Consider the following 27,777-nt stretch of genomic DNA (forward strand, 5'->3'; position numbering starts at 1 on the left):
ACAGGTAATCACTCGCTTTAATTACATAAAATAACAGACGGCGCTATACAGAATGTGAAATCCAGCTAGTGTATGAGCAGACCTTGGCTTCTGCTTTTAATTTAATAGCCAATTCTTTATATCTCTGAGTATGAGCGTTCAAAACAGAATCATTTCTCCGTCTCGTTTTTCATCACCGCGGCCGTCCCTTGCTGATTATTGCATCAATCCTATTGGCACGGTCGATAGAAAGTGGGTGTTGATAATCCTTTCAGACCCTCTGCCAGTAACACTGAAAATAAATAGAGGACGGAACTTAGAGACTCTACAGCTATTCGAAGCATATTCATTGCACTCTATAGATTGGGAATTGGTGCAGCGTCACTGTGTGACCAATGCGGCTGCAGGGGGGGAAAAGGGCCTTCACTGGCGCCACATTCCTCACAATGGATTTTTCTCTCTGCTCCCGAGAGACGTGGGCAGAAATTATTCCTCTAAATAGTCTTATATCATGTGTCCATTTTCTTCTTATTCGTTACGATCAAAAAGCATTTTGCGGTGGATCCGCGGAGGACAACAGTGTGTGTGCTTCCTTATGTCTCTCTGAAGACCCGGAGAGACGGATGAAGCGCTGCGTTTTACAGATTCATATAAGGGCGGGTGTTCTTATGATCAATATAGTGACAAGATACGTGTTTATCTGCTGACAAAGATCTTACCGTCCGATGGTATCCATCTCTATAACAGCTCTGGGTGTAAACTGAGGAGAGGTATTGACACTCGTGAATAAGAACTTTAATTTTTCAGGGGTTTGTTTGAACATTTCTTCAAATCTGGTCATTTTATTCTCTAAAAGGGGATTATTTTCATGATCAGTTAATCTGTCGATCAGTTTCTCTATCAATCATTTTTTTTTTACATTTTGCAATTTGTATGTTTGTCAGATTATTTATAACATAACGTTGATGAACGCTGGTTCGGGGGGCCCCTGTGAATGTTTGCCCGGGACCCCAACAGACTCTAGAATCGCCTCAGGTCGGGCCACTGTTCGATGCCCAGTCCTACTGAATCATACGTTTGCCTTCTCACGTACATCCCCACCGGGTAATGTCTAGACAAGTTCATGTTTAGAGTGCATGTGTGGCCGTAGAGGAGAAAAGAAAACAGAATATTGGAATTTTTCTTTAAAAAATGACTCTAACTGATGATTAGTAACTGTTTAGTCCAGGGGTGGGCAACTCTGGTCCTGGAGAGCCACTGTCCTGCATGTCTTAGGTTTCTCCCTACCCTAACACACCTGAGTCTAACAATAATCAACCTGCTACGAGCATCAGCTGCCTGATAACGAGCAAATCATTAGACCCAGGTGTGTTGGAGCAGAGAGAAACCTAAAACATGCAGGACAGTGGCTCTCTAGGACCGGCACTGCCTACCCCTGGTTTAGTACTAATCCATTAATTGTTGCAGCAGGTTTGCTCATTTTGAGGTTCATATTTGTATTGTAGGTTTCGACTATAAGATGTTTACATGTAATGTCCTAGAAACCCATTATTGTTCTCACGTCTGTACGAGTATACCTGTATTCACCCTCTGTTGTAGCGCCTGTCTCTTAAAGACCCCCCTCCTGTAAAAGCCCAGTCTGCTCTGATTGGCTCCCAGGACAGTCATGGTGCACCTTTGCAAAGGTAGGTCCTTTGTGTTGGTGGAGATACAAAGATCTATTGACTCGGCATGTGAAAGAGACAGGGAAGCTAAATCTGGATGTCTTGTTGAATCCGATCCAGGCAGCCCATAAAAAACTGTCTTGTCTCAGTTTGTGTGTGAGTTGACACGCCAGAAAACATGTTTTTTATGCGTACGTCTCCTTTACAATAATTCTCAATAAATGTTCCAGAAAAGGACGGTGTTACATGCAGATATATATATATATATATATATATATATATATATATATATATATATATATATATATTATAAATTGATATTGTGATATGAAATGACACGCCGTGATGCCACGCTGACGGGAGCGTAAATGACTCCAGCACCAACTTCTCACGCGACTGACATGATGAATAGAGAGCTTGAAACGACGGTGACAGCAGCAGCATCTGTCTGTGTATCTTCCCCCGACCACGCAGCCAAATAACTCGACAGAAACGCCTCAGAAGAAACAAAACGCTTTGACCGCGATGAAAAAGAAAACCTGTAAGTGTCTTCGTTTCAAGTCTCTGCAGAGCTGCAGCCGGCGAGAGATCACGCGGAGCGCCTCGCAAAACGCTGTATTTATTCAATTTAAAGGACTAAACAGTGCTCTCCATTCAGCTTTGAAAACTATCAAGTAACTGTGATGGAGATGGATCTGGATGGAAACATAATCTTGGTGTTTTCACATGAAGTAAATGCTGTAATGTGTTGCAACAGTGATGCTGCAGCCAGGGTGGACAACATGGCCAACATCTCCTATCCTGATACGGATCATTTCATATCTCGATAACAATAAACTGTACATATCGGGACGTAGTCTGCACGAAATAACCACATGGTAAGGTCTATTTTTGGATACTTTTGCACTGTATTTTGAATGTAATCCATGTGTTTATGACTGTAGAAATGGCGTCCGGAGCAAAGAGGGAAAGTAGATGACGTATCTACAAAGTGAGGAGGGTCGGGGTGAAGGCAGGAGGGTCACGTCAAGTCAAGAGGTCTTTATTGTCTCCAGAGGGTAATTTGCAGCACAGACAGCAGCAAAAACAACAGTAAAATGCACAATAATGACACATACGATGACAAAGAGATGGAATACACAACGACATGAGTGACATGGGACAACAATTAACAATCAACAAAGTGCCTCACTGGATAAAAACTGGATACAAATAAGGAGTTAAAGTTAAAGTGACCACAGTGCTATTAATGGTTAAGAAGGCCAACAGGTCGGGGCGGTGGATGGGTCCCGAAACACAGGACTTTCCTCTGGGGGATCCAGCGTTCATGTCCCGGAAGAACTTTGTAATATAACTTAATACTATAATGCTTATAAACTCGATTTTCACCTTTTGTTGCCTAAACTTAACCGGTCCACTACTTATTTAGTCATATTTCTTTAGATATCATATTAATTCTTGTGCATAACTTTTCATAAAATAGCATAAAAACCTCCTGATACGGATCATTTCATATCTCGATAACAATAAACTGTACATATTCTGTACAGTATGAAATAACCACATGGTAAGGTCTATTTTTGTATACGTTTGCACTGTATTTTGAATGTAATCCACGTGTTTATTACTTTAGAAATTGCGTCCGGAGCAAAGAGGGAAAGGAAATGACGTATAAGAGCCCCAAACCCCAGGAAGTGAGGAGGGTCGGGGCGATGGATGGGTCCCGAAACACAGGACTTTCCTCTGGGGGATCAGTGTTCATGTCCCGTAAGAACTTTATAATATAACTTAATACTATAATGCTTACTTACTTAGGCCTTTCCATTCCTTTCTGAACATAGGCCATCGATTAATCTTTTCCACCCTCCTCTGTCGTGGGCCATTCTTTCCAGCTGTTTCCACGTCAGTCCTCGTTCTTTACTTAACTTAATACTATAATGTTTATAAACTCGATTGTCACCTTTTGTTGCCTAAACTTAACCGGTCACTATTCATTTAGTCATATTTCGTCAGATATACTAATTCTTTTCATTAAATACTATAAAAACCTGTTGCCGAGAACAAGTTGATTAAGTACTTCACAGATAAGTATTTAATTAATAATTAAAGAGTATTTTCTCGGAGCTAATTCAACATAACGTGCAAAATAATCTGAATGGAAAGCGATTCAATGACGCTGCCATGATGGTAACCACGGGCGTAGCAATGGGGCGGGGTTGTTTTTTTTAAATGTAATTGGTGTTTTCTAAGTAATTAGTGTCATAATATAAATTAAAACATTGCTGGATACATTGGTTGAGAGACTGAACAATGTATTTTGAAAAATAGTGGCTCCTGAAGCCCGTTCACCCCCTACAAAAGGTGCAGAATGGTTTAGTCCGCCCATCAGGACTCAGCATGAGAGACTGGTTGTATTTTGCATGATTGAAAGCATTTTCTCAAGGTAGTGGTCAAATAAACTCAATTGTTATATTTCTTAGCTTGAAGATATTTTTGTATTGGCCTCTGGAATACTTAAATAAACACAGAAATGAATAAATAACAGAAAGATGATGAAGTATAATAATAATAATATATATAATAATTTCAGTAATTTCTAAAATAGATTCCTTTTATTCTTTTTCCCTTCCCTCCATATATTTAAGAGATTTCTTAATAACTACCAGTTTAATTATACTTTTCCTTTCTATACTTTTTCTATTTTATACCATTTCATCAAGTTAGTATAGAAATAATTAAAATCATACAACTTATTTTCCTGTTTAATTTCTGATTCTCTTGATTTTGAAGTCAGTTCATTCACTTCACACAAGGATTCGATTTTCCTTATTTACTCCAAAACTACGAATGAAACATGACGTCAGAAATACATTTCTGAACCAATAATTAACATGAAAAAGATCTAAAAACGTACAAATGACACCCGACGTCAGTGTAGATTTCATACAAATCAGACATTTTATTTATTCTTTATATCCCCTGCAGGATCAGGGTGATGACTGAAGTAATCTTGCGGCATAATTATACGCTACCTCCGTATATATTGTCATTCCTTCATTCCTCGCATTCCTTCCAGTCGGTTTTGTCCCTCAGAAGAAATGTGCTGTATGTTTAAAGATGAGGAAAAGTGCCTGTGCTGTCACACCGCGCTGCTCTGCCTCATTTACCTTCTGATAGATTCATCAGGCCTTGAATATGTACAGCGCTAGGTGTTCCTTGAGTGCCTGCTTCACATTCATTAGGCGAGTGAATCTGCAGCTGCATCGTCTCCATCACGCACTAACACACACACACACACACACACACACACACACACACACACACACACAAAATCACACACAGTTCTGCTGAGATGCTGAATGCAGGCTCGGCTCCAGCACATTCGAGGTGCTTCAGATGGAAAATATTTAGCTGCAAAGTATCGCCGAGCTAACTGAAAGCCTGCAATTTTAACTAAATGTGTGTGTGTGTGTGTGTGTGTGTGTGTGAGAGAGAGAGAGAACCGGAAACAGATTATATTGTAGAGGCTAAAAGATGGATGTCTGGCGCAGCGGTCTCCACCTGCTGCGAGGAAAACACTGCGAGCCGAGCTGAATCCCTCTCACAGACCTGTGGGGAAGTGTGTCATATCATCTGCTGATGAAAGCCATCCAGCCGCGCGTTTCCACTCACAGCAGAAAATATCCCCGTAAAATAAGCCTCACTTTGGCCTTTGATGAGACCGCGGCAGGCTGTGTGTGAGGTGATGTTCTCAGTGATTCAGATTTATGCTAAAAGTACAAGAATGCTGTAGTGGAAAACAACACCGGGACAAAACCAGTTCACAGATAGGCTACATTAGCACTGAAACAATTGGTTGATTGGTCTTTCAAAAGGACTTTATGAATGAATATGCATTAAAATACATATTTGCAAACATTTGCTCTGTCTAGTTGATCCAATCTGGGCTGTTTTTGGACAAAATAAGCCATTTTAAGACACTTTTGGCTCTTTTAAACAGACCGAATGCGGAATCAATTAATCCTGAAAATAATCCTCAGACTAATCTAAAAGGAGAACAATCATTAGCTGCAGCCCTGAGCTTCACTTTTTCTTTTTTTTTTGTTATAAATTGCTGTAATCAATTACTCATTATGTACTCGTTATGTGAAAAAGTAATTACATTACCTCACTAATCACTCAGCAGCAAAAGCGTTCGGTTTAATTAATTGTCCGTCACTAAACTCGATCAAAGTTGCCTTTACAACAGCCCCGCACTAATGTGGTTTAACAGGCAGCTAATGTTCAACAGCTAGCTTAGCCCTTAGCGACGTCACGGCTCACAGCTTCCAACAAAACTCACAACATCTGAATAGGACACCTTTGGGAGTTACAAGACGTCGCTACAACAAGCTAAGTGTGGCACCCCTGAGAGGCAATGGCCACATTGTTAAGGGACACTTTCATTAATATATGTATTTATTTTCATTATTTTTTATTTAAATATAGAGAAACACATGAAAGGGGTCGTTTTATTTTGAAAAGCAGTGGGGAGGAACATTTGTGGTTGCTCCAGGTGTTTGGGGGCGTACGGTAAAGCTAAGCTAAGTGTCTGCTGAGAGTCTGAACACTTGAACGCACCACGATAAAATGAATACTAACCGTCCCACCCAACCGCAGACCAAACAGCAAAGGCCTCAAAAATGTAACTGAGTAACTGAGTTTTACTGTTACAGTAATTAGCCTCAAACTCAGGAGTGAGTTAGCTTTTTTTGCGCATTAAATAAGCTTTGTGGTTAACAATAACGCTAACGCTTAAGAGATTTTAACCTTATTTTCTAAGGGATAAAATACACCAGTCAATACTCCGCTCGTGAATTTTGAAGCTCGCACGTGTCTTCAAATAAAGACGGGGTTGCTAACAACGTTAGCTTTTTACTACTACTGCTATTTAAGCTTTAAAAAAAAACAAAAGTGCCGTTCTTGCTAAATAAAACATGTAAGAATTATACATTTTTGCTCCCCACAGATTTTATTTCATGCAATAATCCAAATTCAAATGGAAAAATCCCACTGACTTTTTGTCGAGGGAACTGGGGCGATGCTAACTTCTGGGTTGGCCTACAACAATGTGTCATCCCTGCAGCACTTTATATGCCGTATAACGAACTGTGGCAACATTCACAAGCGGTGCACCATACTAGCCAACCATGAGACTTTAGAAATAGGGGGCCTGAGGGTCCTACTTGGTTCCCTGCACGCTGGTGTCGTTTAAAGAATGAGAATAACAAAATACCAAGTCCAGTGAAACAGCATTTTTATCTTTATACTTGGACTTAATAATAATTTGCCCCTCCGGCATGAACTAATACCCATCAGATTTCATTTATTCATCATTTCATACATTCACTGCCCCTTTAGAGAGTCTGTGCATGCCTCGGCGGATCTGCTCAGGGAATGTAAATGTTTAAATGTGTGCACTAATGTGATCAGAGCGAATATCGTCGGACATTTAAGCAACAAAACTAAAAACTATAGTTATGAACTTGACTTGGCTTTTTACATCTGAGAGTCGCCACGCCATTTTGGATGATGACATTTGCATGTATGGTGGCTCTGAGTGGTCAAACGACTCTAGAGGCTTTTGACTGATGACAAAAACTGCAGAAAACCAAAAAACGTTCAAAAAACTTTATTGTCTAGCAAACGTTTCGGAGTAGGTGCACATGGTTTCATAATATTCTTCATAATATCGTATTTATGACGTTAATTAAAACTGTTTTTGCCGTCTTACAATTTAACATTCTGTCTTGGCAATAGCAGAAAAACCTTCTCACGCTTTGCTAGTGCGAAACTTTAATTTGTTTGTGGGCTTTCGGTCTAATTAGAGCTTCATCAGAGCAGACTTTCTGGCACGGCCGTATAAAACCACTCAAGCTAAAGTGGTCACCACTGCCAGTAAAGTCATTAAAATCAGGGGGAATTGTGCACGGACCTGCATACAAAGCTTGATGCATTTTTACAAAAAATAAACACTCAAGCCTCCAGTTTCTCATCTTTGCAATGGTGGAGAGAACCCTCTGGTGTGGAGGTGTCATAATAATGCCATAATGGGGGAAAAGGGGAACCAGCGCCCAGGGCCCAGCCACTAGGGGGGGCTCGTGGGCCAGCAATAATCCTCATTCATCTTCAACCGCTTATCCCGGGGTCGGGGTCGCGGGGGGTGCTGGAGCTGATCCCAGGTGACATCGGGCGTGAGGCGGGGTCCACCCTGGACAGGACGCCAGTCTATCGCAGGACACATAGAGACGAACAGAGACAGACAACCATTCACACCTACGGGTGATTTTATAATCCTGTTCATCATAAATATAAGTAACCAAATTTTATTTTGAACCAAAATATTCCCTCATAACTTATTAATACGAAAAAAAAGATATCTTAGTGTTGCTTTTAAATGTTTTTCGGTATGTAGCTGTACAGAAAAACAAACCTGTCACATCACCTGCAAAACTGATCCAAACCTAAACCATGATTTAAACTATTCGCTAATGTTGGATTGAATTTCCTTCTTAATTAGCTGTAGTTTGCTTCTTTTTGCTCGGTTTTGTTTTGTTTTGTATGTATAACTACCCTTTGTGCCCTTGAATTGCCCCTCTGGGACAAATAAAGTTTAGTGAATTGAATTAAACTGAACTGAATTGAATTGAATTTCCATACCCTGCACATAAAACTGGATGCCAGTGGTACAATACGGGAGCTGGAAAGACCTTTAAACCCAAATAATAATAATGCACTGTAATGTAATCTGCGTACCTGTGCCTACAGTATGTACCTCAATCAATCAATACTTTATATGTTAGGGACAGTGCACGTTAATGAACAACGATACAACACATCACTGTAAAAGTGCCGGATTATAGCAAAGATGCTAATTTGCATCCCTGCTAAAAAAAACCTCCGGTCACTGAGTAAGACCCTCTGGGATTGCATGTATGTGTAGAAGGAGAGAGGGGAGAGCACATGCACGCGTTGACGTGAGTGAAACAACATTGGGAAGAACCCGTTCACTGGGTCTTTTCAAGGCCATTTCAGTGCACAATATAGCGTTGCATACACCACAGGGGGAAAAAATGGTTCCAATACATTTGCGAACTGAATAGCTCCTCTGCTGCCGTTTGGCAATCACTGTAAAGGTCACGCCGATACAGTATGAATTAACTCCTGCTTTAAAATGGCAGATCGAATGCAGTGATGTGCTTGTGTCTTTGTAAAGGAAAATAAACCGCAGAGGGGCTTGTGACAGGAAGTGGCTGCCACCTGGCAAAGACCACGCAAAAAAAAACAGCCTTGACACAGCTCTGCGCCCCAACTCTGTTTGTGTCTGACGGGTAAATATGAGAGCATGGTTTTGACCTCCAGGAGCATCTCACCATTTCATCTGAGCACAGCATGTCAGGCCTGATCACCGCACACATTTGAGAACCACAGAAGTGCCATAAATGAGTAATGCAGCTGTCAGTTTAGCTCAGTTCCTCACCTTAACATAAACTGCTTAAACCCAACACAGGTCTGGTGTCATACCCGCCCTCAGAGAGCAAAGATTAACCCAGAGATCAAATGATGTCATGTCGCTGGTGTATTCATTTACTGTCGGGCGTCAACATTTACATTTTTTTCACATGACAAGAGAGGGCAGGGAAGGTCAAAAGTGCCGCAAGAAAGCTCTTGTATCTTTTTCCATTCCTCAGCGAAAAGTTTTGCGTGAAATGAACACCATAATGAGGATTTTATTATTCTCAGGAGCATGGCTAAAAATGCAAACTTTGTTCAAAAGAGTGCAGCTAGAGAGAGAGAGAGGGGTCATGGAGTCATTAAAAAATAAAAATGTTTATGCCTGTAGGAGAATGCAAGAATGTGCTCACCAAAGAAACATTGGAAATCTCATTATAATTTTAAATTAGGGTGTATATCTTGTGTGCAATTTGACAATTTGGCCTGAAAATGGAGCGAGGAAAATGGGAAACGTTCATCCTCTGGGGCCCCGCTTCTTTAATCAGTACATTTTTGACGATTTGCCCATTAGATTTCATGTGAAAGTGGAAAAGTTTGTGCGTGAACGTCCGTAAAAACTTCATGGATGTAGTGGAGTTGCGAATCCAAACAAAAACTATTAACCTTACTTAAGTTAAGGCATCAAAACGACACGGTTAGATTTGGGAAAAGATCGCGATATGGATTAAAATGAGTACGTAGTTCCACTTTCATGGGATGGGACACCAACCACCGTCCCCCGGGTGAAAGTGCGATGTGTGTTTGACCCCACCATCTACCCAACCCAGCCTGAGTTTGAGGCTTGTTGTACTACGTCACCTGACTTTGGTCATACAGAGCGTTTACATGCGGTTTAAAAACCAGTCCACTTTGAGTCAAGGGCATTCTCCTGTTTCTCAATCACCCTTAAACACTGGGTAAAAATCAGAGTTCTCATACCCCGGTTAACAGACCTAGATAACTCCTCCAGTACCCTGTTATTCGTGCATGTAACACCCTTCTCTATCCCGGATTAATATAGGGTTTCGCATCTGGGCATGCTCCGTGCGTTATCACTCTGTGGCCGTGGCTTTTGACCGGGAAGTAGAATAAACCAGGAAGCAACGGCACCGAAAAACAATGTGAAAAAAACAAAAACAATGGAGCGTTACCTTTAAACCGAGGGAGGACTTCACCACCAAAGGACCCATTTCAAAAGTCGTCCATTTTCCCCCGCTTGTGATTTTGACAAAGGAGAAACGGAAAAAAAGAGGGATTCTGACCAGTTTTATGTCTGCAGAGCGCCACCTATTGAACCGGAGGTCGAGTTACTCCGCATTTTCCCATTCATCCCCCTTTCAGTATGGAATTGCAGATGGGGAATTTAAATAATGCAATAATTCCCTTAACAAGGGAGAGACCATTTTCGGGTTACTGCTGTGCATGTAAACACACTGATAGAGATGCTACAAGGTGCCAAAAACGTTGAATCCCAACGTTTCTGTTGTTTGCATAAACGTTCAATACCGGACTCATTGTGGGAACATGCAGGACGATGGTGACAGGAAACAGCGTGAAAAGTTTTCTGGTGCAAATGACGACATTTCATAAAATTTTGTTATTTCTGTTCAGCTTTTCTGTCAAATTTCAAATTGTGCAAAAAAGCGGAAAAACAGTTATAGTTACTCAAGCTATCTATATAAATTCTTTAATAAAACAAAAATAGAAATTTGATAGCCACACATAGCTTCCTGTGTGCCACTGTTTCAGGTGAATAATAACCAATGAGTAACATATATAAACTGTCTAAACAGTCCAACCTGGTCTGGTAATAAAAGCAATGGTGGCATCCACAGAATGAGCTCTTATATATAGCAGTTTGTCTTATGCCTGTTCTTACGTTGGCAATATCTGTTTAAAATACCATTTCTTCCTTTTTATTCCCACTATCAAATGCTTGGAGAACATAAATATCCCTCCATGTCGTGCAAATAAAGCCAGTTGAAACGTGTTTATGGTGAGGAGGAGGTGTTCTTTCTTACGTTTGCTGTAAAATCGACACTAAAAGTCCTTGCTACTGTAAAACTGATGCGGTCGGACAAAACACCCCCACCCTACCCCACCCAGCATATCACTCAAGACACACTCAATATCAGAAACACCTCAACTCGGTGTGTATCCAGTGTGTGTATCAGAAAACACACTTTCTGTATTGACAGTGACTTGTGTCTACGGGGGCTATGATGTGTCTATTGTTCGCACTGTGAGGTATCTGCAACACGGGCTACAGATACCTAAATAAATAGGCGGTGCAGAGATAAACGGCTTATATCAATTAATCATTTTTGTTGAATAATCAATCAATAAAACATAACATCCACCCAGATGAAACCAGGGATATTCAGTTTACTACAGAGAACAAAGCAGGGCTTCATATATTGTACTTCAATAATTAATGGTTTATTCAAATTCTCCTAATCTCCCCATATTCTATATTAATGAAAAGCACTTGAGTATTTAAATCCACAGCTAAAACTGTGCAGCTTGCACAGGTTGCGAATGAAAAAGCCCTGTGGGGGGAGAGGAGAGCAGCAGCAGCAGCCTGTCTTTAGTGGAAGCTCCAGCAGGCTGTGTGGTATTTCCACTCAGGAGTCCAGCAGCAACAGCAGCTGTCTGTGCAGTCCAGCTGTGGCCAGTCAGCAGTTTCTCTCCTCCAACACACACACACACACACACACACACACACATGCACACACACCAGGACATCATATCTAAAGGCGGACTGTTAAAGAAAAAGCTTTGTGTGCCAAATAACCCGAGGCGTACTACCAAAGTAACCCCCAGGCTGCAGACTCTGCACAGTCCCTCCAGACTGGGTTTGACTTGAAAAGGAATGAACCTGTTTGCTTGACCTTCATCGCCCACCGACAGTCCATCCTGCTCATCACGCACACACACACAGTCAAGGACCAACAACTTGTTATCTGCACGATGCAGACACAAAGTGCACTTCTTCATCAGCATCCTGCACTAATCACAGTGCTCCATCTTCGTGATAAAGATGCCAGCCGAGCGCCAAAACTTCAGCTTTTATCTGATTCCATGCATCAGCTTGAGGAGGAGAGAGGAGAGAGGAGAGGAGAGAGAGAAGGGAGGAGAGAGGAGCTTACAGGTGAGATTAGGTGAAATACTCACAGTGAGTGGCGGCGGATGCTGCGCTGAACACGCTCAGAGTATAAAGGGTAACCATATGCAGCGGAAAAAACATCTTCCCAGCCGTTGGTGTGGTTATTATCCGTGTGTCCACAGAGAGAGAGAGGGGGAAAACAAGACAGAGGAGAGGTTTCCTCCTCGCTCCTCCAGCACGGAGGGATAGAAGGAGACTGATGTGGAAGAGAAAGCTGCTCCGACGACGACACTCCCTCACTGTGAGCCACTGCCTGCCCCTCTCCTCTGTGCTTCTCTCTCTCTCTCTCCACCTCTCTCTCCCTCTCTCCTCCTCTCTCACACTCCCTCTCTCTCTCCCTCTCTCTGTCTTTATTGGCAGAACAGGAGCATTGTGATGCCCAAAGCATTGCCATAAAAATGCACCACAGAGAAAGAGCAGCCTATGCATGCAGCAATCTCCTTTATGATTTCTGAATTCACTTGACTTTATTGTAAAAATAACAAGCATGACATGGGCTATATCGGCTTGGAGTGGTATGACTGGCAGGTCGGAGATGAATTCATTCTCACTACTTCTACTGCTGGTCGCTTTTGTGAGTGTGGTAAAGGAGCCAATCTTTGTGAAGCATTGTGCCGCTGCTGCTGCTGCTGCGGCTGGAGTGAGGTTTTGTGCAAACAGCAGAAAATCTACCAGGCTTTGTCTCAGATTAGTTTTATTGGCAGGGGTTTAATTAAGTACAGGACGGACAAACAATGTGGCACAGGGTTTATAATATGCATAAACAAGACTGGGAGTGTACAGCCGGTTTAATCGGGGGCAGGGGAGGGGACGCATTCATCAGGGGGCCCCATTAAGAAGCCCGTAATATCACACCCTTCTCTCCTCCTCTTTTCCTTTTTCATCGTATATTTACTGATTTTTTTTTAATGAGGTATAAAATATCAGAGCTGTGCACTTTGTGACCTGGACTCGATGACTCCAATGACTTTTCAGTCATTTTATGTTTTCAGTTGAAAATGTAATTAAAATGTTCAGCGTGTGGGTGTAACGTTACCTGGTGTCTGTGAGGGCTGACAGGCTACGATCTTCTCCCTCACAACTCTGTGGCTAGTTAAAATTAGCCTGATACAATCTGTTTCCTCACAACTCTTTAGCTAGCTAAAATTAGCCAGATACAATCTGTTCCCTCACAACTCTTTAGTTAGCTGACATTAGCCTGGTACAATCTGTTCACTCATAACTCTTTAGCTCTTTTAACATTAGCCTGATAGAATCTCACAACTCTGTAGCTAGCTAAAGGTGCACTCACATTTGGCCCAGTTGATCCATGCCATGCTTAAGCCTGATTCCCCCCCCTCCTCCCCTGGAGGCCCGGCCTGCACTCACATTACCTCAAAAGATCGGGGCCACGGCACACTTGCTCCTCAGAGTTTTTGTGCGGTCTGTTCCGACTGTTTTTAAATATTTTCACACGACCAAATCTGCAGTAAACATTTCACCTCCGCATCAGAATCTGTATCATGTCCGTTGCAGGGAACAGACACATATAAATAGTTGTCGCGACCCACTTTTATGCTCGTGCTCATACATGTGCGGGACGTGCCGTGCCGAAGCCCACCTCTCTCAACCGGCCTGCAGGTTGGAAGCATACCGTGCCTAAGGGACAGTTGCACATACAATGGGCAAACAAACTAGACTTGGGTATGGAACGAATGGTGAGTGTTGGTAGACCCTAGATACATTTCCTTAGCTAGCTAACGTTACACGCAACAGGTGGTGCACTCATAACGAAAGTGGGGAATGCTGGACGCTACCCACCCTCAACGGTCACCATCTTTGGTACACAGCAGAAGCTACACAACGTCAACGATCTCACTAATTTGGATTGAGAAGAAATGAATGAGCTTTAGTAGTTTGTTTAATTCTGTTGTAATCTTTTCATTCATTCAACTTCAACCTCTTGTCCCTGTCGGGGTCGCGGGGGGCTGGATCCCAGCTGACATCGGGTGTGAGGCGGGGTCCACCCTGGACAGGACGCCAGGCTATCACAGGACACATAGAGACGAACAGAGACAGACAACCATTCACACCTACGGGCGATTTAGAGTCATCAATGAACCGAACACCTGCACGTCTTTGGACTGTGGGAGGAAACCGGAGAACCCGGAGAAAACCCACGCAGACACGGGGAGAACATGCAAACTCCACACAGAAGGGCACCAGCCGGGACTCGAACCAGGAACCCTCTCGCTGTGAGGCGACATTGCTAACCACCACCTCAACGTGTCGCCCTCTGTTGTAATCTTGCTGTCAGTAAAAGTGATGAGGAAGTGATATTTTTTAATAGAGTAGAAATAATTAAATTGGATTTAACTGAATATCAATAATTATGATCATTATAATGTCATACATTTTTAACAGTGTAGATAACTTGGCCAATATTATTAGACAGGTAATAACCAATACCTTGTCTTTTCTCTCAAAGATCAGAAGAACAGACTTGAAGTTTCTTGACTGGAAAATAGAAACAGGTGGATTTAATACCATGCAGTGGGCTATGCATCTGCTGCCATTGTAGTGTCCCTACATTGTTGTCTGTCTGGTACTCCTTGAAGGGGCCCCCTGACCTTCTTCCTTCTGCTCTTTTGGTGGACATTTATATTCACTTTCCAAACACTGTGTGAAATTATTTCTCCCAAAAATGTTCTTATGTTTAGGCAATATGTCAAGGCAGTCGATCCTTTCAGCGGTTGTCGAGCTATTTAAATCTTGACCGAAGTGGTGGACTGACTTCCACAGAGCCATGCCTCTGTTGTGGTAAAGATCAAACGGTTCTAAGTACACAATGAGCCAGTGCGTCGTTAAGTAAAAACTGTGTTCCCCTTTTGGTTTGAGATTAAACTCTCTGTGTTTTAGTTTTGAATCGCTGCGGATGTGAAAACCAGCCAACATCAATGAGGTGATCAGAGAGACTGGCTCATTCAGGGAGCATCTAAGGATGCCTCAGTCTACCTAATGACTCAGAAGGTCTTTTGTTCCAGCTGCGTTCAGATATTTTAACGAATACTTTTAGCCGGTGATTTAACCGCTCTTCATTCACAGTTCATGGAAAGTCCAACGAAAAATAACCCATTGTATTTGGTAAATAACGTCCAAACAAGGGTCGTGTCTAGGTTATTCCCCTACCATGCGAGACTTTCACAAATCTCGAGTTACCATCCAGACACGCCCGCAAAAAAGGAAACCAGATGACGTACAGTATCATAAACAAGCTGTTCTCATACACAGTTCATACATATATCTATGAGAAGTAATGCATTGTAATTTGTATGTGATCCATGCATTTACTACAGTAGAAATGACGTCGGGAACTGTAAATACTCCATTTCTTCTTGGTTTGATATGAAATTCTTAGTGTTTAAGTTTTGAATCACTGCGGATGTGAAAACCAGCCAACATCAATGAGGTGATCAGAGAGACCGGCTCATTCAGGGAGCATCTAAGGATGCGTCAGTCTACCTAATGACTCAGAAGGTCTTTTGTTCCAGCTGCGTTCAGATATTTTAACGAATACTTTAGTCGGTGATTTAACCGGTCTTCATTCACAGTTCATGGAAAGTCCAACAAAAAATAACCCATTGTATTTGGTATTTTACGTCCAAAGAAGGGTCGTATCTAGGTTACTTCCCTTTAACCATTCAATGTTGATGCCTAAACGTAACCATGCGAGACTTTCACAAATCACGAGTTACCATCTAGACACGCCCGCAAAGAAGGAAATCGGATGACGTACAATCGTATAAACAAGCTGTTCTCATACACAGTTCATACATACACCTATGAGAAGTAATGCATTGTAATTTGTATGTTATCCAGGTATTTATTACCGTAGAAATGACATCTGGAACATTAAATACTACGTTTCCTTTTGGTTTGAGATGAAATTCTCGGTGTTTAAGTTTTGAATCGCTGCGGATGTGAAAACCAGCCAACATCAATGAGGTGATCAGAGAGACCGGCTCATTCAGGGAGAATCTAAGGATGCCTCAGTCTACCTAATAACTCAGAAGGTCTTTTGTTCCAGCAGCATTCAGATATTTTAACGAATACTTTTAGTCGGTGATTTAACTGCTCTTCATTCCCTGTTCATGGAAAGTCCAACGAAAAATAACCCATTGTATTTGGTAATTAACGTCCAAAGAAGGGTCGTGTCTAGGTTATTTCCCTACCATGCGAGACTTTCACAAATCCCTAGTCACCATCTAGACACGCCCGCAAAGAAGGAAATCGGATGACGTACAGTAGTATAAACAAGCTGTTCTCATACACAGTTCATACATATACCTATGAGAAGTAATGCATTGTAATTTGAATGAGATGTGTTTAAGTTTTGAATCACTGCGGATGTGAAAACCAGCCAACATCAATGAGGTGATCAGAGAGACCGGCTCATTCAGGGAGCATCTAAGGATGCCTCAGTCTACCTAATGACTCAGAAGGTCTTTTGTTCCAGCAGCGTTCAGATATTTTAACAAATACCTTTAGCCGGTGATCTAACCGCTCTTCATTCACAGTTCACGGAAAGTCCAACGAAAAATAACCCATTGTATTTGGTAAATAACGTCCAAAGAAGGGTCGTGTCTGGATTACTTCCCCTTAACCATTCAATGTTGATGCCTAAACGTAACCATGCGAGACTTTCACAAATCTAGAGTTACCATCTAGACACGCCCGCAAAGAAGGAAACCAGATGACGTGCAGTATCATAAACAAGCTGTTCTCATACACAGTTCATACATACACCTATGAGAAGTAATGCATTGTAATTTGTACATGATCCATGTATTTAGGAAAGTAGAAATTACGTCGGGAACTGTAAATACTCCATTTCTTCTTGGTTTGATATGAAATTCTTAGTGTTTAAGTTTTGAATCACTGCGGATGTGAAAACCAGCCAACATCAATGAGGTGATCAGAGAGACTGGCTCATTCAGGGAGCATCTAAGGATGCCTCAGTCTACCTAATGACTCAGAAGGTCTTTTGTTCCAGCAGCGTTCAGATATTTTAACAAATACTTTTAGCCGGTGATCTAACCGGTCTTCATTCACTGTTCATGGAAAGTCCAACGAAAAATAACCCATTGTATTTGGTAAATAACGTCCAAAGAAGGGTCGTGTCTAGATTACTTCCCCTTAACCATTGAATGTTGATGCCCAAACGTAACCATGCGAGACTTTCACAAATCTTGAGTCACCATCTAGACACGCCCGCAAAGAAGGAAACCAGATGACCTACAGTAGTATAAACAAGCTGTTCTCATACACAGTTCATACATACACCTATGAGAAGTAATGTATTGTAATTTGTATGTAATCCATGTATTTATTACTGTAAAAATGACATCTGGAACAGTAAATACTCCATTTCCTCTTGGTTTGAGATGAAATTCTCAGTGTTTAAGTTTTGAATCACTGCGGATGTGAAAACCAGCCAACATCAATGAGGTGATCAGAAAGACTGGCTCATTCAGGGAGCATCTAAGGATGCCTCAGTCTACCTAATGACTCAGAAGGTCCTTTGTTCCAGCTACGTTCAGATATTTTAACTAATACTTTTAGCCGGTGATTTAACCGCTCTTCATTCACAGTTCATGGATAGTCCAACAAAAAATAACCCATTGTATTTGGTAAATAACGTCCAAAGAAGGGTCGTGTCTAGGTTACTTCCCTTTAACCATTCAATGTTGATGCCTAAACGTAACCATGCGAGACTTTCACAAATCTCGAGTTACCATCTAGACACGCCCGCAAAGAAGGAAACCAGATGACGTGCAGTATCATAAACAAGCTGTTCTCATACACAGTTCATACATACACCTATGAGAAGTAATGCATTGTAATTTGTACATGATCCATGTATTTAGGAAAGTAGAAATTACGTCGGGAACTGTAAATACTCCATTTCTTCTTGGTTTGATATGAAATTCTTAGTGTTTAAGTTTTGAATCACTGCGGATGTGAAAACCAGTCAACATCAATGAGGTGATCAGAGAGACCGGCTCATTCAGGGAGCATCTAAGGATGCCTCAGTCTACCTAATGACTCAGAAGGTCTTTTGTTCCAGCAGCGTTCAGATATTTTAACAAGTACTTTTAGTCGGTGATTTAACCGGTCTTCATTCACAGTTCATGCAAAGTCCAACGAAAAATAACCCATTGTAATTGGTAAATTACGTCCAAAGAAGGGTCGTGTCTAGATTACTTCCCTACCATGTGAGACTTTCACAAATCTCGAGATACCATCCAGACACGCCCGCAAAAAAGGAAATCGGATGACGTACAGTAGTATAAACAAGCTGTTCTCATACACAGTTCATACATATACCTATGAGAAGTAAAGCATTGTAATTTGTTTGTGATCCATGTTTTTATTAATGTAGAAATTACATCTGGAACAGTAAATACTGCGTTTCCTTTTGGTTTGAGATGAAATTCTCAGTGTTTAAGGTTTGAATCACTGTGGATATTAAAAATAGCCAATAACAGTGACGTGATCAGAGAGACCGGCTCATTCAGGGAGAATCTAAGGATGCCTCAGTCTACCTAATGACTCAGAAGGTCTTTTGTTCCAGCTGCGTTCAGATATTTTGACAAATACTTTTAGCCGGTGATCTAACCGCTCTTCATTCACAGTTCATGGAAAGTCCAATGAAAAATAACCCATTGTATTTGGTGAATAACGAGTTACCATCTAGACACGTCCGCAAAGAAGGAAACCGGATGACGTGCAGTAGTATAAACAAGCTGTTCTCATACACAGTTCATACATACACCTATGAGACGTAATGCATTGTAATTTGTATGTAATCCTTCTATTTCCTGCTGTAGAAATGATGCATATGGTGATAGGAAATAGTTTGGTCTTTATGTTGCACCTTTCCGTTAGTAATCATGTCTTAGTTGAACTGTGTAAATGTATTTCTTGGGCACTGCGATGTAACGTCTGTATTGTTTGTTGATCTGGTGGTAAATGAGTTTCCCCATTGGGGATTAATAAAGCTTTCTAATCGAATCATTATTTTGCTGAAGAACCTGATTGTTATGTACTCGAACAGGCTGCAGGGTAACAGGAAGTGTGGCTCTGTCTCTCCATCTCATTTTTTGGCAGAAGTGACTCAGTCTGTTTTCTCCTGGTTGCCAGGTTTTTCCTGTGACAGCCAGTCTTAAATGGCCAATTCGTGGTCACTTGTGTGGTCGTTTTTGATTCATTCCTTCTCAGATTTCGCCCGAACAATCTATGAATTTTCTATTCATGCCGTCATCGTTTACCTTGCTGTACATTTCCAGGGGCTGCTGCACTCTTCTTCTCTCCATCTTCTTCTTCTGGCAGCACGGATCTTTACAACACCCATTGATGTGTTTCCGTGGGCCCACACTCGACTGCCACAAAATACAATGTTTGTTCGATTGTGGATTTAATTATTTTTTTTAAGCCAGCTTCGTTTTGGTAAACATCTCTTTTAAATGTCAGATACTAAGGTTATCACGATTTTTATCTTTGATACAATGCATGCAGCATATTAAAAAAACAATACTTCGTTCAATACCACAGCAAAAAAAATCCTTGGCACAGAAAATAGGACACCTTCGTTATTATTCTTTTTATTAACAACCACACAGCGCCAGCACATGAAACACTGCTTTTTTAATAGATTTGATATTGTATCGTTCTAAACGTGGTACTCAAGAAGTTTTGACAGCTTTAAGAAATACAATAAAACAAGCTAGTCATGTTGTGCACACAATTAGAGCCCCCTTAATTCAGTTTAAATACTCTTAAATAACCATAATTTACTACAGTGCTGCCAAAGCATTTTGCACAAGGTTCACAAAGTAATATTCAGAGTGTTCTAAAAAGTTACAAATATGTTTATTTTGCTCTACAAGATGCATTATTCAACACTATGTACAAACTATGCTAATCCAGTCCGCTATAAAGAAGAAAAAACACAGTATATACGATAAATCTGTTGAAAGAATATACATGATGGGATGAAATATAGTTTACTGGTGGTTCTGCTCCTGTGAGGAGAGCCACAGAAAGAGATAAGACAACAACAACAACAACAACAACCAGGAGAGGAGGCAGAGTTTGAAGAAGCTCTGCACAGTTTTCATGTGTTGTTCCTCTGGTTTTCCCTCAGGCTCTGACACATATCGCTGCTTCCCTGGCAGTGTCGGTTTATTCCCGGAGTAAATGCTGAATTTGAGTTTTTTTTTCGGTCCGAGGGTGTGTTGGATTTGTGGCATTTCATGGGAGACAACTACATCACTGTGTTACTGCAGAGCATACACTAATGAAAGACGAACGAATCTTCATGGACATGAACTTAAAAAACGATAATATGAGTTAACAAAACAGGATTTAACCATGTGAATATAATGGAGAGGCACAGAAGAGAAGCCGTCAAATAGAAATGACCTCTTCTGGGGCGGCAGTAGCTCAGTCCACAGGTGACTCGGCTGGGAACCGGCGATCCTCCGGTTTCCAAGCCGAGTCACCTGTGTGGACCATGAATGGAGCGTGGACTGGTGGCTGGAGAGGTGCCAGTTCATCTCCTGGGCACTGCTGAGGTACGAGCAAGGCACCGAACCCCAAGCTGCCCGGTGCGCCGGTCCACTGGCAGCCCCCTCGCTCTGCGGCGGCAGTAGCTCAGTCCACAGGTGACTTGGCTGGGAACCGGAGGGATGAACTGGCACCTCTCCAGCCACCAGTCCACGCTCCATTCATGGTCCACACAGGGAATCAAACAGCTGTGTGGACAGCAACAGGGAATCAAACTTGGCTGGGAACCGGAGGGTCGCTGTTTGATTCCCTGTGTGGACCATGAATGGAGCGTGGACTGGTGGCTGGAGAGGTGCCAGTTCATCTCCTGGGCACTGCCGAGGTACGAGCAAGGCACCAAACCCCCAAGCTGCTCGGGGCGCCAGTCACTGGCAGCCCCCTTGCTCTAAGATCTCTCCATTAACTGCATGTATATAGGTCCTGTTTGTGCATGTGTGTGTATGTCGGGCATGTGTGTGTAACATGAATAATAATAAGAGTGAAAAAAATCAAATTTCCCGTTGCAAGATTAATAAACTAATTCTACTTCTTCTTCTTCTTCTTTAGAGCATTTCAGCACCACGGCTGCGGACAGCTCCTGCTCCATGATCATTGGAAATGAACGTTCTCATTCTGAAACGTCATCTTTTCAAAAACACATTTGCCTGTTTTCCAATAAAGTAACACTTCTTTTTAAGGGTCCAATTTCCTTTAATTGAATCAAAATGTAAATTTACAGAAAAGCTTCCAGGAAAAGAAATTTGATGTGATAGAGAAATGGCAAAATTGAGACCAGTTAGTACACTTCCAGGAATTTAGCTCCATTTAACGCCAGTGCAAGTGAAGTTCATCATTTATTATAGTATAATGTGGAAATCAACCACTACTTATGAAAATTAAACAGCGTTACCCTCGATTAATATGTTATTCATAGACAGTAGGGTTTTCCTTGTAATGGAATATTAACATGCTGTAGTGCTTTTTACTTTTAATTAAACTTACTTAGCCATTCCAGACCGGTTGTTCTCATTTATTTTTCATGCACATAACAATGAAAAGTAATGTGCAGTAATTTGTGCATTTTCTACATATTTATACCATGTTTTTTTCCACATATTAAAAACAGGAGACGTAGTATAAGGAGGTGAATCTCAGTTTAAGGAGGCTGGTTGAATTGGTGGATGGGACTCAAATCCCTGGGCTTTCACCCAGACGTGCTAAGACGAACCACAGGCTTTTTTTTAATGTCTAACCATAACGTCACCTTTTGGAGGCTACAAACGTAACCTGACTTCGCCAGATGGATTGATTCTCATTGTCTCAGCATTTCCATCTGGGAACTCTCCTTCTGAGATCTTCTGGGAAAGGGCGAAAATCCTGGTTGCTGATTGGATAAATCATCTGTCTGTCACCAACATACCAACTCAACCAATCAGATCACTGAAGCGTGTAACGCGCTAACAGCGTTGAGGTAAAGCTCAGAAAGGAAACAACATGTCTGTACATATAAAAGGCCCAATTTCAGGAGCCCGGTCCATATTCCAACAGGAGGATCCAGAGAAAGAGGAGTAAGTGAGCAGCTTGCTCCATAGCTGCTCTCATCTCATTACCGCCATGTTGTTTACACTGAACAGTCGCTTCTCGTTGCACTTAAATCCGCCTCAAAACCAACGCTGACTGGTTCGGTTGTTTGGCGAACTTCTCCAAATGTTCTCCACTGCACGTTACCAGACTGATCTGCGAGTAAAACACAATGAAGCTCGGAGATCAGGATGGTCTCATGAAGCTATAAAAACAGTCACGTAACTATAGTTTTGGGGCCTAAACCTAGCTAACACCGAAAACAACCATGCGGTCCGCTGCTGTCAGTCGTTTTGTGAGGTATCAGACACATTTTGTGCATAACTTTTCATACGACATCTACAGACATGTTGATGAGAATACGTTGCTGATTGTTAGTCAGATTGATAGTTGATAATGTGTGTGTATTTGTGGACGCCTGGTGAACCAACCAACCAACTCCTCAGGGAAATCTATGTCTCTTTAGCTGCTAAAGTAGCTATAGGTGCTAACTTTGTGTCCTGTTTGGTGCAGGTAGGATAAAGTGTGCGTAGTGTTTTTAGAGCGTTTTTGTTGGTTGCTGTGGCTCAAAAGTTGCTGATACGACTGAACCAAAAACACTCGATTTGTAGCACAAAGAGTAAAAAGGTGCTAAAATGGAGAGAGCTGAGAGAAGCTGCACAATCAGGGGGCAGTTGTCTGTTAATCCTGCACACACACACTTCACATATGATTGTCAATATGTGGAAAATGCTTTATAGCAGCTCTAAATAGAATTTGTTCCCCTTTCTCGAATGTAGTTGTATTTTCTTGCTCCCTTTGATTAGGACCGGGGGAAGGTACTCCAGAATGTTCCCCTGCATTTATGCATTTTGTTATGAGTGCACAACTCTCTGCCTACTGTGAATTTTGATTTATTGTGCAATATGTTATATTTATGTCTGTCTGTTTATGTGCCGCTGACACTGTGAGCTGAGCAGCGCTACCATGCTATTCCGATAACAATGATGTTCATGTCCTCTTTAAAGTCAGGTAACACGAGTAGCTCTGCTCGGGATTTCAGCGGGCGACTTCTGGAAGTCTTGCACTGAATGTTTGATACGCAACTTAGCAAATTATTCAATTTACAAGCAATAGATTCATTAATAAGTAATGAACACATCCTTGATGAGATAAATTATCTGATTATACAGCTTTATTTGGTCTGACCAGCAGATAGTAGATAGATAGTATTTACCGTATATGTGACATCAGTGAGTCAGTTTGCTGACGTTATGGCTCTTTGCTACCAATGCTACTGAACAGCTATGTATTTGTATGCCTATTTTAGCATTTTAGTATAGCATTGTCTCGTTATTGTGTCTTTCGACAACCGTGCTTTAGTTTCCCTCTTGTTTTTCTTTTGGCATGCCCACTGAGGGCGCACTCACACTGTCCTTCTGTACCGTGCCCAATCAGGTTCCACGGGTAAAGTCTAGTTCGTTTGACCAGTGTGAGTGCAACCGCACCGCGCCACGGCCCGTTTGAGAGAGGTGGGCTTTTTTAGAGCGTGTTTGCACATGTACGAGCACGAGGCCTAAGGCGGCTCTGACGTAATTTTATGTGCTCCTGTTGGGACGTAGAAAAAAGAAGGCCGGACCATGCGCGGACATTTAACAACAACAACAATGGCGGCGAAAGGTTCACGTTGGTGTGATACGGAGAAGAAGAAGCATTCGCCGAGACCCAGGTAGTGTGAGTACAAACGGGCCTGGAGGGAGGGTGAGTGTGCCCTGAGATCAACTCGTGTCATTACTCATGTCACTAACTTCTTTTATATGCAAAAAATATTCAATATTTGACCTCATTAGTGATTGTTGTATTGTATTACCAACATTTATTGGCTTTGTCTTGTTGCTTCGTGTTGCCTTCTTGCATGGAAAAAGTATTTTTGGGGCGGAAGTTGTAATTCCACCGTTGGCAACTAATTTTAAATTGGCTTCGAAGTCTGGCACACTTCCTGGGGGCTGCCGTAAACTGGCAAGAGGCAACCGTAAACTGTCACAAACTGTGGGGATCTTAATGGGAAGGTGCTACATTTGGAATAAGACCCATCCAAACAAAATACGTGAGAATATTGTTATTTTTGGAATTAATTTTGGTGCGCATGTAAACGTAGTCAGTGTTTGATGCTGTGGGAGTTTGAGCTCTCATCAATGTTGTAGGGGGCATAACTTTATATGTTTGATATAACGTATAATAAAGCTGGGTCCTCGGGGCCAGACAGTTGCCTACTTGAATGGTTAAGGAGGAGGAGATTTCCATCAGTGTGAGGTGTAATTGTAACCCTGCGTTTTCTGGTTAGTTGGACACTGATTGTGAAGGAGAGCACGCTCCGCGCTCAAGGACACTTCCAGCCACAGAAGTGCTCGGGCCTAAATATGAGAGTTCTTTGCATCCGGAAAACTCCTGCTCATCCATCATGTGGAAGAGTCAAACTCTCAGCAGTGTCTGCGTTTCCCAAATTAAATTCCCCACAGTGGCTGCATCAGAGGACGATTCACTCAGTGGGTTTGTGCCACATAGAGGATCCTGACAGAGCTACAAACAGATAGGTGTCACAGATCCAGGTGATCCGTGAGCCCCAAATAGGGCAAGTGTGCACGTCGCTCCCTTAGATAGCATTAGCCACACCGTTTAATAGCTGCCAAGTGGACAAAAGCCCTGCAATCCCCGCACCAGAAGGGGAATTAGCCTCGGCTTGAATGGTCCAAATGTGTTCCCCCCGTATCTTTATGTGGGCTTTTTGCGTCCACATTATGCAAACATAGTTCTCATATTCAAACTGCCTACAGCTGAATTCATTGAAACAAATGTTCCTAAATGTTCCCCTCCTCTGTATCGAGCCCGAGAGACTCATGAAAGGATCAAAGGCGCGTGTCGCTGCGAGGAGCTGAACGCGGACAATGCAAACAGAAATGGCCAACTCGGTGTCAGCCACTTCATTTTAATTGCATGGATTATGGAGCTCGTTTCCAAAGCTAATGTTACTTGTTCCGTTGCCTTTCACATCCCTCCGTGCTTTATTGCTCTCTCATAGCTTTTCTTTTTCCACTGAAAAGCCAATTAAGTCCCTTCATGCTTTCATTTGAATCGCATAGCTTTTTCTGGTCACCCCCGAGGAAGAAACGCCCCACGGGAAATGCGGGAGAGGTCATTATTGCTGACTAGGATCCACTGACTAGAGGTTGGCAGAGTAATCTCCCTTCCCCACAAAAACCTGGATGGACTTCAAGTTCTTTCAAAAGTACTGTTTTGTCACATCGATCTCACGGTTTCCTGGTATTGACAGAGGCGTGCCCGGCCTCTTAATGGAATCAGAGTGAAGTCCTTGATTTTTACTCTCTGGTGGAGACGATATCAACTGTAAAACCAGGGAGAGCAGGAAAAGTGGGAGTGTTTGAAAAGCAAATCGAGTGGAGACTCGCTCTGCAGTCGCAATAAGCACCTCGAGAGGAAACCAGCTAATCAAAGAAATCCCTCACGGGGACAAAAGATGCAGCACAGTGAGACAAAAGGAAGCACGAGACACGAGACAAGACAGAACACAGCCTCTCTCGGCGAAGATAGCATCCCATTTTCGACTGTTGAAAATCCAATCCGTCACTAATAACGTGTGTAAACAGATTCTGCATGTGAATGTCGGATTTGAGGAGCGGTGCAGGCTTTGGCTGCGTGCAGGTAAACGGTCTGTGTGAAGCGCGGGAGAGAGAGGGAGGGCGTCGGCTCTGGTGCAATCACTGAACCAGCGGGGTATTGTCTGTCGCCGATTTAGCTTTTTATTAGTTTCTTATTATCTGTGAGTAGAAACGTCGTGTCCAACGCCATTCTCTCGTCTCAAGTTGCTAAACAATGACCGCCGCTCGGAAGAGGAAGTCTTGGCCCAGATATCCACTGGCTACACCAATGGATGGATTATGAGACAATGGGCCCCTGGGCACGGACGCATTAGAGCCCCCCCCCCCCCCCCCCACAAACCCTAAACTACACACACAAACTCACTTTCAGTCATTTCGCACATGATTGTGGTCATTTTGTGACGTTTTTGCATCTGTTTTAGTTGTTTTTCACATGATTGTGGTCATTTTGTGAGGGTTTTGCATCTGTTTTAGTTCATTTTCACATGATTGTGGTGATTTCGTGATGGTTTTGCATCCGTTTTAGTTGTTTTTCACATGATTGTGGTGATTTCGTGATGGTTTTGCATCTGTTTTAGTTGTTTTTCACATGATTTGGGTCATTTTGTGATGTTTTTGCATCTGTTTTAGTTGTTTTTCACATGACTGTGGTCATTTTGTGGTTGTTTTGCATCTGTTTTACTTGTTTTTAACATGATTGTGGTCATTTTGTGATGTTTTTGCATCTGTTTTAGTTGTTTTTCACATTATTGTGGTCATTTTGTGGTTGTTTTGCATCTGTTTTAGTTGTTTTTAACATGATTGTGGTCATTTTGTGATGTTTTGCATCTGTTTTAGTTGTTTTGCACATGATTGTGGTGATTTGTCTATGGTTTTGCATCTGTTTTAGTTAATTTTCACATGATTGTGGTCATTTCGTGATAGTTTTGCATCCGTTTTAGTTGTTTTTCACATGATTGTGGTCATTTTGTGGTTGTTTTGCATCTGTTTTAGTTGTTTTTCACATGATTGTGGTCATTTTGTGGTTGTGTTGCATCTGTTTTAGTTGTTTTTCACATGATTGTGGTGATTTTTCTATGGTTTTGCATCCGTTTTAGTTGTTTTTCACATGATTGTGGTCATTTTGTGATGGTTTTACATCTGTTTTAGTTGTTTTTCACATGATTGTGGTCATTTTGTGATGGTTTTGCATCTGTTTTAGTTGTTTTTCACATGATTGTGGTCATTTTTCTATGGTTTTGCATCTGTTTTAGTTGTTTTTCACATGATTGTGGTCATTTTGTGATGTTTTGCATCTGTTTTAGTTGTTTTGCACATGATTGTGGTGATTTTTCTATGGTTTTGCATCTGTTTTAGTTGTTTTTCACATGATTGTGGTCATTTTGTGATGGTTTTGCATCTGTTTTAGTTGTTTTTCACATGATTGTGGTCATTTTGTGATGGTTTTGCATCTGTTTTAGTTGTTTTTCACATGATTGTGGTCATTTTTCTATGGTTTTGCATCTGTTTTAGTTGTTTTTCACATGATTGTGGTCATTTTGTGATGGTTTTGCATCTGTTTTAGCTGTTTTGCACTACCTTGTGGTCATTTTGTGGTTGTTTTTATAGCTGT

General features: G+C 41.8%; 1 protein-coding gene across 1 annotated transcript in view; it reads right to left on the reverse strand.

Annotated features, from left to right (window-relative positions):
* The window catches only part of cntnap5a (contactin associated protein family member 5a), a gene marked incomplete at both ends in the record, with an annotated part of 139,638 nt that extends 127,215 nt beyond the window's left edge, over positions 1-12,423 (reverse strand). The window contains one exon of the mRNA XM_083922136.1: positions 12,351-12,423. Within this exon, the coding sequence (XP_083778262.1) occupies positions 12,351-12,423 (73 nt within the window). The remainder of the gene's footprint in view (positions 1-12,350) is intronic.
* Between the last annotated feature and the right edge of the window lie 15,354 nt (positions 12,424-27,777).

The sequence above is a fragment of the Echiichthys vipera genome (genome assembly GCF_963691815.1).
Source record: "Echiichthys vipera genome assembly, chromosome: 10".
In the NCBI taxonomy this organism is placed as follows: Eukaryota; Metazoa; Chordata; class Actinopteri; order Perciformes; family Trachinidae; genus Echiichthys; species Echiichthys vipera.